The sequence below is a fragment of the Hypanus sabinus genome, chromosome 27 (genome assembly GCF_030144855.1).
Source record: "Hypanus sabinus isolate sHypSab1 chromosome 27, sHypSab1.hap1, whole genome shotgun sequence".
NCBI classification, from domain to species: domain Eukaryota; kingdom Metazoa; phylum Chordata; class Chondrichthyes; order Myliobatiformes; family Dasyatidae; genus Hypanus; species Hypanus sabinus.
The window spans coordinates 21,754,753-21,772,642 of NC_082732.1; the positions used below are offsets into that span (position 1 = coordinate 21,754,753).

The 17,890-nt window shown below is 38.2% G+C and overlaps 1 protein-coding gene across 1 annotated transcript in view; it reads right to left on the reverse strand.

Moving 5' to 3' along the window:
• Positions 1 to 17,890, reverse strand: part of zmynd12 (zinc finger, MYND-type containing 12) — a 29,648-nt gene that overhangs the window by 4,901 nt on the left and 6,857 nt on the right. Inside the window, exons 3-7 of the mRNA XM_059951896.1 lie at positions 16,934 to 17,105; positions 11,564 to 11,733; positions 8,396 to 8,518; positions 3,358 to 3,484; positions 357 to 502 (exon numbers count right to left, since the gene is read on the reverse strand). Coding sequence (XP_059807879.1) covers positions 357 to 502; positions 3,358 to 3,484; positions 8,396 to 8,518; positions 11,564 to 11,733; positions 16,934 to 17,105 — 738 coding nt within the window. The remainder of the gene's footprint in view (positions 1 to 356; positions 503 to 3,357; positions 3,485 to 8,395; positions 8,519 to 11,563; positions 11,734 to 16,933; positions 17,106 to 17,890) is intronic.

The following is a 17,890-nucleotide window of genomic DNA, read 5'->3' on the forward strand; positions in this document are numbered from 1 at the left end:
ATTCTCTCACTTTAAATCTATGTCATCTAGTTTTAGACTCTCCTTCCTTGGGGGAAAATACTGTGACCATCCTCTATCTATGCACCACATGATTTTATGCAAGTTTTTAAGGTCATGCTTTAGCCTCCTGTGCTCCAGGAGAAATGTCCTAGCCTATCCTGTTTCTCCTCCTAACTCAAGCCCTCCAGTCCCAGTGACATCTCAATCTCCTCTGCACTCCATACTGCTAAGTGACACCCTCCTTACTGCTGGGTGTCCAAAACGATTTAGTCAACAGTCAAGTCTATTTGCGTCAATTTCTAATGACTTGTGCATGGTAGTGAATTTTTGTCCTGAAACAGCAATGTGAAGTTTACCTTGCTAAAGTCTTGGAACAGATAATAAAGCCTTGCCAGGGTGTGAGCAATATTTCCAATCTTGCCGTTTTTCACGAGGAGCTCTTGGTTCCTCATGTCAAAAATCACATGTAGGATCTTGACTGCTTCTGCTTTCTGAGATGCATCTTAAATGCAGAATCAAACAATACAGAAAAACAATTAAAATCTCAGAAGAAATTCTTAAAAGCTTGTATAATAAAAAAGCAATTATTGACATTACATCTAATCACAAAGAAGGCACACCAGTGGGTCTACTTTATTAGGAATGAGGAGATTTGCTTTGTCATCAAAGACTTAAAAATTTCCTTAGTGGGAGAGTATTTTGATTGGTTGCAACACAGCCTGGTAGAGGCTCCAATGTGCAGGATCGCAAGGGGTGTAGAGGTTTGTAGATTCCATCATGGTCATAATTCTCTCCACAATCAAGGACATCTTCAAAAATGGTGCTTAAGGAATGCAGCATTATTTACAAAGGACCCTCATCATCCAGGACATATCCTCTTCTCTGTACCATTGGAAAGGAGGTACAGGAGCTTAAGGTATGGAATGATTTAGGAAAAGCTCCCCTTTTGCCGTTAGGTTTCTGAACAGTCCCTTTTTGCACTATTATGTCATTTATAATAATAATTTGTCTCTGTACTGTACTACCACAAAGCACTAAATTCTATGATAAACATCACTGATAATAAACCTGATTTGCTTCTGATTCTGACATCTTAGGAAATAGTGGACTAGGATGAAACATGGTGAAGACACTATATCCTAGTCTCCATGCATTAAATTATAAAGAGAGATGCTGTAGACTAGGATTTTATTCCCTGGAATTGAGAGAGTGAAGGAATGGTTTTACTGAAGTTTAAGGTATTTTAAGAATGGAGAAAGTATTTCCATTGTTTAGGGATCAAGGAGAGTACACTAAAAGAGTAAGTCATCCATTTCAGGACAAAAGGTAACGCTTCTGTTCACAATTTGGAGTTCTCTTCTACAAAGGGCAATTGAATGTATAATTGGCAACTTTTAAGTCTGATACTAATACATTTTATTAACAGTTAAGGTACAAGGGAATAGGTAGGTATGTGGTTGTCACGTATCGCCTATTATCTCATTTAATAGGAGAGGAGGCTTGAAGAAACTACATAGCTGGGTCTTGTCCATACATTTCTATGAACAGCTGGCATACATTCCTCTCTGAGGGGCTGCATTATCCTTAACCATGGGTAGCTATGTGCTGCAAACCACCCAAAATAAGGAAATAGTTGTCCAAAGAATACCTTTTGCATAATTGCATGATAAATGTGTGAACTATGAAAGATATAAAGAATATACAACAGTAAAAGAATCACTATTTGTGCATTAGACTTGGTTGTAAGCTGATACTACATATTAGAGAGCAATGTATCTTCAAAATGGTGGCTTTAGCACAAGTTAACTCAGAGGGTTGGTATGTGTACCATTTGATCAGCAGGTTTCAGTTACATACCTGACATTGAAATACTTTACCCATTCTGTATTTCCTGACATTTAGTAACTAGTAGAGAAGGAAAACACTCGAGTGAGTAAATTCATATGGTTCATTGCTTTACCTGAATGGCTAACTATACTGTAGGTAGATGGTTGGTATAAAATTTAGTTTATTATCCTGCCTATCAATTGGATCCAGTAACATGTTAAGCCGACCTGACATATCACTTGAAGGTATTTTCCATCTGGAACAAAAAATTTCTGGAGTACAATTAGTTTAGAGACCGAGAAAGATTAGCCACAACTCTCGTTTCTGGTTACTTATTGCTGACCTCTGCTGGAGAGACTTGTGGAATGGCAGAAGCATAAATTTAATCAATAGGATTAAAGTCTTAGCAAAGGGAATGGAGAATACAGACCAGTTAATTAGGAATTTGTACAAAGTAATAGCCAAGTCACATCACTTCAATTCTTGCTACTTCAGGGGTATTCGATTTTGCAGCCAAATAGAGATTGCATATTCACTGGAATACCAGTATCAGGCATGAGAAACTATGAGTATTATAATACAAGACTATTCCCAGCAAAATAGAGATGTTTTAAGTATTTAAAATTATTTTCATCAGATTGAACCCTGAAAATCAATTTCCAATTAGTCAATGAGAATAGAAACTGATTACTGAAAGATGAGGAAGAGGTTATGTTAAGATTTTATACAGTATTGTGAATATTTTGCCTCTGAAAAGTTGAGTTGAGAATACCTAATAACCATTACAACAAATTTTTAGATGGCTCCTGACAAATCTAGCAGAGTGTTTGCCACCACTTCTGTTGTTTTGAGAGGATGGTTTGTGACTGTTTCGGTCTGCACTGTCAAACAGTCAATAGCTTTATTGGTTTAGATAACATTTAAATAACATGGTAATTTTGGTGAGCTATAAGAAGTTTCCAAACCTCGTGGTGCTATGCTTCATCTAGGGTTGGTGACCATGATAGAGAATGAAAAAAAATTCAATTAAATAAAAATTAATTCTGATGTAAGAGCATTAGAGATTATGGCCCTAATATTCCAAATGCATGATTAGACAACTTCCAAACGCTACACTTATTTTACCTTTTTAGATTTTTTTATTACACTAAATCCTTTCCCTATTCACACTCTGAAGACAATAATTTATGTTAATTGTTTGACAATTAACACTCTGTGCCTTCTTATCACTCCTCGGCAAGTGGTTTCCAATATCATTCAGTTTAATCTGGTTCCTACATGATAACTTTGTTAAAAGTAGGGCTGTCAATTCAATATTTATTCTTGATGAGTGAGGAGAATTTTGATTTTAAGTGTTGAGAATTTGGGGAAAAAAACTTCCAGATTCTAACCTTGGAGACATTGTCCTTAATATTCTCTGGTTTCATTTCATGTTACTGACTGACTGACTGGTTTCATTTCATGTTACTTTCACAGCTTTTTGTATAAGTACTGTACTTTAAGAAAAGAGACAATGTTGTAGGCACTAACCAAAAACATCTTCCATATCAACAAGGCTGGTGCCAGATTCTGGTGAACTGAGGCCAGCTTTCCACAGAGATTTTTGTATTTCTGTCTCAACCAGTTCAGCCAAGAAATTTTTCCAGATATTGGTCACCTGCATGAAAATATTTTGTATATTTATTCATTTGAGAACTTTTTATTCTTTACTAGACAAAAATACTGTTCAAGTTAGTTTATTTATATGACTCATTCTCCAACATGAATACATCCAGACCAGATGGACTACACCCCAGAGTTCTGAAAGAGGTAGCTGAAGAGATTGTGGAGGCATTTTGCTCCTTAAGAAGGGAGGAAGGCAAAAGACACAAAATTATAGGCCAGCTTGCCCAAATTTAATGGTTGGTAAGATGTTAGAGTCCATTATTAATTATGAGGTTTTGGGGAGCTTGGAGGCAAATAGACTGAAGTCAGTATGGTTTCTGTTTTTTAAAAAAATCTTTCCTGGTAAATCTGTTGGAATTCTTTGAGAAAATAACAGGCAGGCTAGCCAAAGGAGTCAATTATGCTATTTACTTGGATTTCAGAAGGTCTTTGACAAGTTGCTGTATACAAGGCTGCTAAACAAGGTAGAAGCGCATGGTATTACAGGAGAGGTACTAGCTTAGACAGAAGATCGGGTGACTGGCAGGAGGCAAAGAATGGGAATAAAGGGTGTCTTTTTTGGTTGGCTGCTGTTGACTAGTCGTGTTCCATGTGGGTCGGTGTTGGGACCACTTCATTTCATGTTATATGTTAATGATCTGGATGATGGAATTGATGGCTAAGTTTGTGGATGATACAAAGATAGTTGGAGAGGCAGGTAGTCTGCAGAAAGATTTGGACAAGTTAGGAGAATGAGCAATTAGGTGGCAGATGGCATACAGTGTAGGGAGTGTAAGGTGGCCCATTTTGGTAGAAGGAACAAAGGTGTAGACTTTTCTAAGCAGGAGCGAACTCAAAAATCGGAGGTGAAAAAGGACTTGAGTTCTTGTGCAGGATATATTTTATACAAAATATAAAAGCAGTGGAATAATGCTGAGGCTATTGGTCAGACCACCTTAGGAGCACTGCATGCAGTTTTGGTCTGCATTTCTAAGAAAGGATGTTCTGTCAGTGGAGGAGGTTTATGAGAATGCCCTAGGAATGAAAGGGTTGACGTATGAAGAATGTTTGAATGCTCTGTGCCTGTACTCATTGGCAGGGGAAGGGATCTTATTGAACCTACTGAATATTGAAAGGCCTACATAGAATGAACATGGGGAGGATTTTTTCCAAATAATAGGACAGTCTAGGACCAGAGGGCACAGAATACAAAATCGTCCCTATAAAACTGAGATGCTGAGGAATTTCTTTAGCCAAAGAGAGGTGAATTTGTGGAATTCATTGCCACAGATGTGTTGGCCCAATTATTGTGTGTACTTGAAATGGAGGTTGCCAGGTTAGTGATTAGTAAGGGCATCAAAGATTAAGGAGAGAGGTAGTAGGATAGGGGTGAGAGGGAAAACATCAGCCATCATTGAATGGTGGAGCAGGCTGAATAGTTTAATTCTGCTCTTGTGTCTTATGGTCTTAATAATGCAAACCTATGCACAAAGTCCTAAAATGCTAAATATATTCCCACCCATCCCTATAATTAAATTGCAATAACCTACATAAAAAGAATTGTTGCCAATTTTAACTTCTTTCAGAATTTAAGCAGAGATGCCTGTCCATGATATCACTTTCTTATTTCAGGCATTTTGTTTGAGCACCAGGTATTCAGGTGTGATTAGATCAAGATTAAATCTGCTCCAGTTTAAGCAAAACAAATTAATTCAATTCATCTTCCAGTCCCAAAAAGTCCCCTTCCTGCTATAATATTGCCTTTATAATTTAAAATACTCTGGTTTTATGCAGGTTACATAATTCATTCACTACACCTATCTTTCGACAGGAAATACGACTTTTGCTTGTATGTATAGAAGTTATTAGCAGTAAATTTGAAATATTAACAATGGCTAATGAATTAAATTAATGCCTCTTGGTGACTCTGTGAGATTAATAGCACAAGAAACAGAAGGCATAGGTCATTTAGTCCCTTGTGTCTGCACCATCATTCAATCGGTTAAGGCTGATCTTTAACTTTAATGCCACTTTTCTGCACTATACACATATAGATTGTTTCTCTTCATATTTTAAAAGCCAACAATCTCTTTCTTAACTATTCTCAGCAAATGAGTAACCCACCTAGGTAGAGAATGTAAAAGATTTCTCATCTTCTAGGTCAGAAATTTCTCCTCTGTCCACTTTGGCCAGCCCCCTATTTTAAGGCCTTACTTCCTGGTTCTAGACCAGTCAGCGAGGCAAATATTAACTGTGCACCTACCTTGTCATACCCTTTTAAGTTTACTATATATTGAGATTACCTTTTATTCTTATGAATTCTGGACTGATAAATCTCTTAATTCCATTTGTGCTCTCACTAGGACCCAAAAAGATATCTCTCCTCTAGTACTCCAACCCTATATTTTTCCACATTGTCTTCTATCTGCCATGTCCTCACCTATTCATATAGCTTGTTCATATCCTCCTACACCTTCTCTGTAACTCAATCATGACCACGTTGGTTACCTAACTTTTCCCAGTTATCTGTTAATGCAGTTCATCTGCTTAGTGCTGAGAACCACAACTGGCATTAGTTCCTTTTGGCTAAGGATTATATCACAGGACTTGGTACTGGGAAACCACCTAAGTTTTTTTTTTCTAAATCTTTTTATTAATATTAATAATATGGACAAAATACAGATGATATATTGATAAAGAAATTACCAACATACACATTCCATTACATATGAAAAAAAAACATACATAATAGTTACAATATAAATGAGTTTACCAAGACATAAGCCATAAGATATATGTATGGACATAGTAAATCTAAATATTTCATAATGTATAATATAAAAAAACAGAAAAAAGAAAGAAAAAAAACAAAAAAAAATTTATATAATGCAGAACTAACTAATCTAATCTAATAACTATAGCTAATAAGTAATATAAAAGAAAAAAAAACAAACAAAAGAGAAGGAAAAAAAAAAGTGGGCTGTTTATAATATCTCACAAAAATAAGTATTCATCAATGCCGTCACTTCCGGTCCTCTCAAAATCCATAAGCTAAAAGCTGGGAAATCAAATGTACTTGGCAAAGGGTCATATTACATCATATGAAAATGTTGAATAAATGGTCTCCATAACTTTTCAAATTTAATAGAAGTCTCAAAAGTACCACTTCTAATTTTTTCTAAATTTAAACATAACATAGTTTGAGAGAACCAATTAAATACAGTGGGAGGATCAATTTCTTTCCAGTTCAACAATATAGATCTTCTAGCCATCAAAGTTAGAAATGCAATCATTCGACGGGCTGAAGAAGATAAATGCTGTGAATCTAACATTGGTAAACCAAAAATTGCGGTAATAGGATGAGGTTGTAAATCAATATTCAAAACCCCAGATATAATATCAAAAATAGCTTTCCAATATTTCTCCAACAATGAACACGACCAAAACATGTGAGTTAAAGACGCAATTTCAGAATGACATCTATCACAAATAGGACTTATATGAGAGTAAAAATGAGCTAATTTATCCTTGGACATGTGGGCCCTATGTACAACCTTAAATTGTATTAGTGAATGTTTGGCACATAACAATGATGTATTAACTAATTGAAGAATTCTATCCCAATTCTCACTAGAAATACTAAAACTAAGCTCTCTTTCCCAATCCTGTTTAGTCTTATAAAGGGGCTCTGAACGTATCTTCTAAGTTTCTATTAATCATTATTGTGATTAAATTTGAGCCCCTTATCTCATAAAAGATGTGTTGGTGAGGATCCAGAGCAGATTCACAAGAATAAACCCAGGAGTGAAAGGATAAACATATGAGGATTGTTTAATGTCTTTGGGCCTGTACTTGACAGAATTCAGAAGGATGAGAGGAATCTCTTTGAAACTTAACAGATACTGAAAGACTGGATATGGAGAGGATGTTTCCATTAGTAAGAGAGTATAGAATCTGAGAGCACAGCCTCTCGGAAATAAGGGGATGCTCCTTCAAAACAGAAGAGGGGGAATTTCTTGATCAAAAAAAGCTGAATCTGGAATTTGTTGCCAGATGTTTGTGAGGCCAAGTCATTGGGTATATATAGGGCAGAGACAGATAGGTTCTTGATGGGTAAGAAAGTTAAAAGTTACAGTGGAAGGCAGAGAATTGGGTTGAAAAAAAATCAGAATGTTTGAATGGTTGAGGAGACTTGGGCTAAATGGCCTTATCCTGCTCCTATATCTTTTAGTATAAACTGCTGTTGGAAATCGAATTTTCATATTAAGAGAGAAGCTGAATTGTCCTGGGCTAAGACAATGTCAGCAAGTATAGGAAGAGAACAGCCGTCACATCATGGGTAAAGCCTTCCTAACCATTGAGCACATCTACATGAAACATTGTCACTGGAAAGCAACATCCATCATCAGGGATCCCCACTGTCCAGGAAATGGTGTTTTCTTGCTGCTGCCATCAGCAAGAAGGTACAAGAACCTCAGGACTCACACCACCAGGTTCAGGAACAGTTACTACCCCTCACCATCAGGCTCTTGAATCAGACAGGATAACTTCACCTGCCCCATCATTGAAATGTTCACACAACCAATGGACTCACTTTCAAGGCCTCTTCATCTTATGTTCTTGATATTTATTGCTTATTTATTTAATATTATTAACTCCGTATTGCAGTTTGTTCTCTTCTGCACACTGGTTGAATGCTCTAGTGAGCTGTCTTTCAATTATTCAGTTATGGTTATTATTCTGTAGATTTATTGAGTAAACCCAAAGAAAATGAATCTCAGGACTGTATATGGTGACATATATGTACTTTGATTTACCATCAAGTAATATAACTTACTTTGAACACCTATGGAGCTGTTCCCAGTATGGGTAAATTGCCACTTAGCCTGACTAATTATGCTGGTTACACAATTCTGATGTTTACCTCTGAGTACAGTGAGTCTGCTATGTCCATCTTTTCTTGTTTGTAAAACACATTGGCCATATGGTAATACCCACCAGCTACGTGAATATCGGACACACCAAATACCCGAGTAGCATGGTAAATCTGTCAAAGGTAAATTTCTGCCATTAGTTTCTTTCAAATAGTTTTACATTCAATGACATATTTTGTTCTGTCAAGTAATGCCAGTGAACAAGCAGAATAGCTCAAATTTTAATCATAAATTCATCTATGCTATGCCCATTCCTGCTTGATATATATCAAAACATGATGCACTAAGACTGATTACCTGTGTTTCTCCCCCCCCCCCCCCACTAAACCCTGCCCTAGTGTTTATATTATGAGGGAAATGCATATTGGAATCTCTACAGCACACCTTTAGATTAGATTGCAAGACAGGTCTCCCTAATTGACATAGTATCCTTTGTTATTTGAAAATTTGTTTATAAGTGCGAAGCAGATTACTATTATTTCCTGTAGATAAAATTTAGTTTGGTAATGAAGTACTCAGAAGGTGTGTTGAAGGAAGAAGATGACACAATGGCACTTTATTGATCCACACTTAGTCGGTTCAGTTCTGCCAGTTTGTCACGGGGGAGCGGGGCGTGGAATTCATGCCCTCCTGGCTAGAGTTACTCCCTAACATTATTGTTCATCTGTCATTTTCCAGATAGAGGCACCTCACTGCTTGTTGTATTTGTGCAACTCACTGCCTGACTACTGTATGACAATTTATAAGGAGGCTCCAGTAATGTTGCAAGAAATGAAATCAATTTCCCACTATTGTTGAAGTGAGTGAAATCCCTGCTAAGTGAAGAATCAGATTTGGGAAAAAAGATGTCCTTAGAGCGAACATTCATTAGGAAAATGTATGCCAAGCAGGGAAGAATGGTACAGAATTTGAGACATAGAACAGGCCATTCAGCCCAACTAGTCCACAGCAGCACTCATGTTCCATCCCAGACCTTCTCATCTCTCCTCATCTAAATCTACCAGCATTGCCCTCTGTACCTTTCTCTCATGTATTTGCCCAGCTTCAGCTTAAATCATCAGTACTATTTTCTGCAACCATTTCCAGGGGTAGCAAGTTCCACATTCTTGCTACTCTTTAGGTAAAAAGTTTCTCTTTGAATTGCTTATTGGATTTTTTTAGTCTCTATATTGATAGTCTTCAGATTTGTTTTTGCCTAATTGAATCATTTTCACTGTATTCACCCAATCAAAATCTTGCATTGATTAAAAAAATCTATATATGGCATTGTGAGTGTTGAGATGTTCTTTCCTAGTACTAAAACATTCTTGTACTCATTTATACACCATTTAAAATTGTTTCCAATGTTCTAATTGAGGTATCAACACTATTACCCATTTAATTTCAAGTTTGCAGCCTTTCAAAATCAGTTTTTCTCCACTTTATTAACCTGATTCTTGGCATAGTGTTATGATTTTGCAGTGCATAATGTTAAGATCAATATTGCCTCATAGTTCCCCTCCCCTACCTACTCTAGGTCATTCCTTATGCAATAGACAAACATCTTTGTTAAATATTTCAAATATTGAGCTAGGAAAGAGACCTCTACAAATTGGTGGAAACACCATTTCCACCTCCTCTTCATTTATCTCATAAACAAGTAATATTGGGATAGCTTAAATTCCCTGTGATTTTTTAAATGTTTTATGCATATTCCCTAATTGATGTGCATATATATTTCCCTTTTTTACACTGCTGTGCCCATTAGTGCAATTGCTCCTTTATTGTCTTTTAGCCCATTTGTCTTCCTTATTGCAATGTTTTACCTTTCTAATGCCACTGTTTTATCCCTGATAAGTATTGCTACCTTTTCTCCTTTTATTCCCCTCTCAAACATTTTAAGTACATATGCTATAACCTGGAACATTTAATTCCTTCTCCTGTAGCCATGTCTCAATAAATCCTAGCAGGCCAGTTCTTGCCAGCACATGATTATGTTTCATTATGGTCACTGTGTGGATTGCTGGGCAAGCAGTCTAATTCATTTTTAATATGATTTATTCTCACTTCATGGTTTATATTTCAGACCCTGCTCTGAAACCTTTTCTTCCTTTTAATGTCCTCCTTTATGTTTTCCTCTACTCTCTTTTGTTGTTCTATTTATATGTTGACTGTTTTTTTTTAAAATTCCCTCCCCACCTCTCTCTCTCAGCGGGCTCCACCTCTCATCTCAGTTAGTTAAAGCCCTCAGTACAACTCTTTGACTCATGACCATGAAAAGGAGGATAATAATCATGCTGATAATGCTGAATATTTTAAGAATAAACATTCACTGTGCAAACAAGCCTGAAAAGGGGCTGAGGTATGGTGTACAGAGGAAAGGAAAACACTTCTTCATTTCTCTGTTCATGAGAAAGGGTGATGGATCGAGATAAGGTGACGTTATTATTCATGTCAATAGTTATGGATGAGGAGTACCTCATTACACAAAAACAAGATTTATATAGTGCTCCTTGGAGTCAATAAAGAGCATCTGAAATGTGATCATTGTTGCAATGTGGGAAATGCAGCAGTCAATTTACATAGTCAGATTTGATACATGATCAGTCAGTGTGTTTTTAGTAATGTTGCCTTGGGAATAGAAATATAGAAGACCTACAGCACAATACAGGCCCTTCAGTTCACAATGTTGTGCCAAATATGTACAAAATAAATCTGGAACAACTCCCATCTGTAGTTCACAATACTACTTCAGGCAATGGATCAGGTTCAGTTTAACATATTTGAGATGATTAATTCAGCCAATGCAGTGCTTCTTTGGAGTATCAGCCTTGATTTTGTGTTCGAGTCTCAACAGAGGCTCCTGAACCCACTGTGTTCTACCATACATAAACAACTGAGCTAGAGTGGAAGGACCTAGAGCACAAAATAGTGCCTAAATATAGGATAAAAATGTTGCCAGGAAGCATTTGAATGATTTAGCTTAAACACTGTGGCTATCTCCATCAGTTCCTTCAGCTAGGCAGAAGCTACACTAGTGACATACTTGGTTAAGAAGACTGGGATGTATTTCTACAAACCTTATTTGTGCTTCCAGATTGGAGGGAGGGAAAAAAATGAAACAGAAAGAATATTATTAATGTTTCTCTTTGTCAACTGATTTCTTCTCAAATACTTACATCATCAGCAAAGTACCAGAGTGCTTTGTCATATTCACATTTGGCAGTGTACAGCAGACCCAGATTTCGGTATAACTTGTATTGAATGGCATTAATACACTCCGTGGTCTTCATCATTGTCCACTGAGCTTGAGATAGATATTCTTCTGCTTCATACAATCGGCCAAGGCCTGAGAAGAAAACGGAGATATTTACCAACTGTGCATTAACACACAAGCCCAATAAATATAATTCATTTGACTTTTGGCCCAACACATTGATGCAATCATGAAGAAGGTGTGCCAGTGGGTCTTCTTCTTAGGAGTTTGAGATTTGTCTCTGGCAAATTTTATAGATATACAGTGGAGAGCATTCTGAGTGGTTGCATTACAGTCTGGCATGGAGGTGCTAATACACAGGAATGCAAAAGACTGCAGGGGTCATAGACTTGCCCAGTTCCATCTTGGGCACAACCCTTCCCACCATCAAGTACACCTTTAAGAGGAGCTGCCTTGAGAATGTGGCATCCAAGAACCTCATCTTCTGGAACTTGTGTTATTCCCATTAGGGAAGAGGTACAGGAGCCTGGAGACCCACACTTAACATTTCAAGAATAGCTTCTTCCCCTCCACCATCAGTTTTCTAAATGGTCCATGAGCGCTATCTTACTATTCATCTTTTGCGCAATTTGTGTTTTTGTAGCTTATACTAATTTTATGTCTTTCATAAAAAATTAATTGTTGCATAACAACAAATTTCATTACATGTGTTAGTGACATGAATCTGATTCTGGTTGGCAATTGTAGTAAGCAATGTAAAGCAGCATGCACAGGTTGGTAGATTGAATCAATATTAAGTTCTGCTCTGATTTCTGACCTGTTAATTACTAACTGGCTAGGTTCAAAAGTTCAATGTAAATTTATTATCGAAGTACATATATGTCACCGTATACAATTCTGAGATTCATTTTCTTCTGAGCATTCACAGTAAATACTTAGAAACACCACAGAATCAATGAAAAACCCTTTCTTAACAAGACAATCACATAACCCACAAGCAAAAGTGGGAGAGCATTTTGGATGATCTTAATTCTATCTCCTTTACAATAGCATTGGAGAGAGATAGGAACAGACAAGTTAGAAAAATGTTTAATTGGAGTACGGAGAATTATGACACTATCAGGCAAGAACTTGGAAGCTTAAATTGGGAACAGATGTTCTCAGGGAAAGGTACAGAAGAAATGTGGCAAATGTTCAGGGGATATTTGTGTGGAGTTCTGCAAAGGTATGTTACAATGAGACAGGGAAGTTATGGTAGGGTACAGGAACCGTGGTGTACAAAGGCTGTAGTAAATCTAGTCAAGAAGAAAAGAAAAGCTTACGAAAGGTTCAGAGAGTTAGGTAATGTTAGAGAGCTAGAAGATTATAAGACTAACAGGAAGGAGCTTAAAAAGGAAATTAAGAGAGCCAGAAGGGGCCATGAGAAGGCCTTGGTGGGCAGGATTAAGGAAATTCCCAAGGTATTCTACGTATATGAAGAGCAAGAGGATAAGAAGAGAAAGTATAGGACCTATCAAGTGTGACAGTGGGAAAGTGTGTATGGAACCGGAGGAGTACTTAATGAATACTTTACTTCAGTATTCACTATGGATCTTGGTGATTGTAGTGATGACTTGCAGCAGACTGAAAAGCTTGAGCAGGTAGATATTAAGAAAGAGGATGTGTTGGAGTTTTTGGAAAGCATCAAGTTGGATAAGTCACCAGGACTGGATGAGATGTACCCCAGGCTACTGTGGAAGGTAAGGGAGGAGATTGCTGAGCCTCTGGCAATGATCTTTGCATCATCAATGGAGGTGGGAGAGGTTCCGGAGGATTGGAGGGTTGCAGATGTTATTCCCTTATTCAAGAAATGGAGTAGAGATAGCCCAGGAAATTATAGACCAGTGAGTCTTACTTCAGTGGATGGAGAAGATAGTGAGAGGCAGGATTAATGAACATTTGGAGAGGTATAATATAATTAGGAATAGTCAGCATGGCTTTGTCAAGGGGAGGTTGTGCTTTACAAGCCTGATTGAACTTTTTAAGGATGTGACTAAACACATTGATGAAGGAATAACAGTAGATGTAGTGTATATGGATTTCAGCAAGGCATTTGATTAAGTACCCCATGCAAGGCTTATTGAGAAAGTAAGGAGGCATGGGATCCAAGGGGACATTGCTTTGTGGATCCAGAACTGGCTTGCCCACAGAAGGCAAAGATGGGTCATATTCTGCATGGAGTTTGGTGACCAGTGGTGTGCCTCAGGGATCTGTTCTGGGACCCTTACTCTTCATGATTTTTATAAAATACCTGGATGAGGAAGTGGAGGGATGGGTTAGTAAATTTGCTGATGGAGCAAAGGTTGGGGGTGTTGTGGAAAGTGTGGAGGGTTGTCAGAGGTTGCAGTGGGACATTGATAGGATGTAAAACGACTGAGAAGTGGCAGATGGAGTTCAACCTAGATAAATGTAGGTCAAATATGATGGAAGAATATAGTATTAATGGTAAGACTCTTGGCAGTGTGGAAGATCAGAGGGATCTTGGGGTCCAAGTCCATAGGACGCTCAAAGCAGCGCCGCAGGTTGACTCTGTGGTTAAGAAGGCGTATGGTGTATTGGCCTTCATCAATCGTGAAATTGAATTTAGGAGCCGAGAAGTAATGTTGCAGCTATATAGGACCCTGGTCAGGCCCCACTTGGAGTACTGTGCACAGTTCTGGTCGCCTCACTACAGGAAGGATGTGGAAGCCATAGAAAGAGTTCAGAGGAAATTTACAAGGATGTTGCCTGTATTGGGGAGCATGCCTTATGAAAACAGGTTGACTGAACTCAGCCTTTTTTCTCCTTGGAGTGACAGAGGATGAGAGTAAACATGAAATACACTGCAAATGCTGGGGTCAAAGCAACACATACAACATGCTGGAGGAACTCAGCAGGACTGACGAAGGGTCTTGGCCCAAAACATTGACTGCTCGTTTCCATAGAGGATGAGAAGTGACCTGATAGATGTGTATGATCGTATGATAGAGGCTTTTTCCCAAGGCTGAAATGGATGCCACAAGAAGACACAGGTTTAAGGTGCTTGGGAGTAGGTACAGAGGAGATATCAGGGGTAAGTTTTTTACGCAGAGAGTGGTGAGCATGTGGAATGGGCTGCCGGCAACAGTGGTGGAGGCGGATACGATAGGGTCTTTTAAGAGACTTTTGGATAGGTACATGGAGCTTAGAAAAATAGAAGGCTATGGGTAAGCCTAGTAATTTCTAAGGTAGGGACATGTTCGGCACAATGTTATGGGCTGAAGGGCCTGTCAGTTTTCTACGTTTCTATGTTTCTAAAAGACAAAAAAAAACTCTGAATACAAAATATTAAATAAATAAATAAATAAATAAGCAAGCAAGCAATAAATTTTGAGAACATGAAATAGAAAGTCCTTGAAAGTGACTCCATAGGTTTGGGAATAGTTCAGTGTTGGGGTGAGTGAAATTGAGTGAATTTATCCTCTTTGGTTCAAGAACCTAATGTTTGAGGGTAATAACTGCACCTGAACCTGATGGTGTGGGTCCTGAAGCTCCTGTACTTCCTCCTGGTGACAGCAACGAGAAGAGAGCACTGTCTGGATGGTGGGGATCCTTGATGATGGATGTTGCTTTCCTGTGACACTGCTCCTTCTGGATGTGCTCAATGGTGGAGAGAGCTTTACCTGTGAAGAACTGAGCTGTATCCACTACTTATTGTAGTCTTTTCCTTTAAAGGGATTTGTTCCACTCAACCGGACTTTCAGTCCTTCCTATACGCTGATCCGACGCCACCTTTAATTCAGCCAATGACAGTGGTATCGTCAGCAAACCTGGAGTTGTACTTAGCCTCACAGTTATAAATATAAAGTGGGTAGAGCAGGGGGCTAAACACACAGACTTTCAATAGACATATAAGATAAACACTTGGAAAAGGCTCTCAACAAATATCGGAACCAGAGTAAAAATGCTTTATTAACACTCCAGAAATATTCAATTTTTTGCTGTTATTGTATGAGAAAATCACAGAAAAATTATTATAAAGCACTTTTCAATGAATGGGATTCTAGTTCAATGAAAGAAAGCACATCCTCCTTTTAAAATCTGTTAGTTTTCTGAAAATTAAGACTATAAGATATAGGAGCAGAACGAGGCCATTCCATCATGGCTGATCCATTTTCCCTCTCAGCCCCAGTTTTCTGCCTTCTCCCCATATCCCTTCATGCTTGGACTAATCTGCCTTAATATACCCAATGACTTGGCCTCCACAGCCCACCTGTGGTAGCGAATTCCACAGATTCACCACTCTCTTGTTAAAGAAATTCCTCCTCATTCCTGTTCCAATAGGATGACCATCTATTGAGGCTGGGTCCTCTGGTCTTAGGAAACATTCTCCATATCCTCTCTTATTGAGGCCTTTCAGCATTCCATAGGTTTCATTGGTCACCCCTCATTTTTCTGAATTCCAGTTAGTAAAGGCCCAGAGCCATCGAATGCTCTTCATATGACAAGCCTTTCAATCCCAGAATCATTTTCATGAATGTCCTTTGAACCCTCTCCAATGTTCGCACATCCTTTCTTAGATAAGGGACCCAAAACTGCTCACAAAACTCTTGAGTGAGGCCTCACCAGTGCTTTATAAAGCCTCAACATTACAAATTAATATACATCAAAGGGATCAAATGTTCAATATTTCCACACACAATCTCCATTCTGGAGTTGACAAAGTTCCAAGAAGAATCACTGCCATGGCAATGCAATTTTTTTTCATGGAAGTATGCCTTAGTCACACATTTTGAAGCAAGAAGATGAAAATGGTGGGGGGGAGGTGGGAACCCCACAAGCAATCAAATGAAGAAGTAATGGTTTTCTAAGTGTTCCAGTCCACTCCTTTAATAAGCTGTTCAATTAAATTCCTTTGCAATCCATACTTAACTGATCACACAACTAATTTATGCTATCATCCCTCATTATTTAACCCCTTTAGTTGAGAATTATGTTGGTGAAACTGCTCTGTCCTCACTTCTTGAAGTTCAGTGCCTAGAACCACAGTACTCTAGAATTCAACCACTGTAATGCGACTTCTAGCCCTCCAACATAAAGGTAAGCAATCCACTTTTGAAAATTGTTATAGCAATTATTCTGTAGCTCTTACAAATTTCTGTACTTGGACCCTTAGATATTTTTTTCTGTTTCTCAGGTCCTCGTGCCATTTAGGAAACAATTGTATTTATCTTCTTAATATCAAAAATGGACAGTTTGTGATGACGTAGTTTAACGACTGTTTAGTTCCTCACAGGTGACATGGCAATCCACATAGTACATTGAACATTCTTACCGATACTAGCTTCAGCCAGGAGTAATTGCGATGGCACTAACTCAGCGGAGAGGCTGCCGTAAACAGCAGATGCAAAGCGCATGGACTGCAAGGCTCCAGGAATAGCCTTTTCATGTTTACCCTCAAACAGAAGCTTTTGAGCCACAGTTCGTGTCAGATCAATGAGATATTTCTGTAAAAGCAAAAGCATTAGGAAGAAATATAAACCATCAGTGTTAAATATTATTAAACCTAGAAAATGCAGATGCTGGAAATTTTAAAGATAAACAGAAAATCTGGAAATACACACCAGGTCAACGAGTGTATGTGGAGAGAAGGAGAAGGTCATATTTTAGGTGTAAGCCCAGTTGATAGAGCTGGAAAAAGGGGGGAGAAACAAGTATGTTTTAAGTTGGAGAGAGTGGAAAGAACAGAGAGAACAGAAGGACATTCAAAGGTTGTCCAGGTAACAAATATTTAATTGCCAACTGTTATGGAGAGAGAAAAGAAAGCAAAGAACATGTTAGAATTACCAGAACCAGAGAACAAGAATTGCTGGAAGAGATAATACTGAAACTACGTTGCGGATCTGACATGCATCTGTGTAAAGAGAGCCAAAGTAAGTTAATCTCACAGGAGGTTGGCATTATATGAGAGCACTGACATAAACAGGAAAGGCCAGCAAACTGCAACTGCTGAATTCATCATAGGTTCCCATACATCGCAACCTGTCTAGATGGATGATGAGGTGCTGAAACACTGTAGGAGGCCAAAGAAAAAGAAGACCATAAGATATAGGAGCAGGAGTAGGCCATTCAGCCTATCGAGTCTTCTCCGCCATTCAATACTGGGCTAATCCAATTCTTCCAATCAGCCCCATTCCCCTGCCTTCTCCCAATACCCTATGATGCCCTGGCTAATCAAGAACTTATCTCTGCCTTAAATGCACCCAATGACTTGGCCTCCATAGCTGCTCGT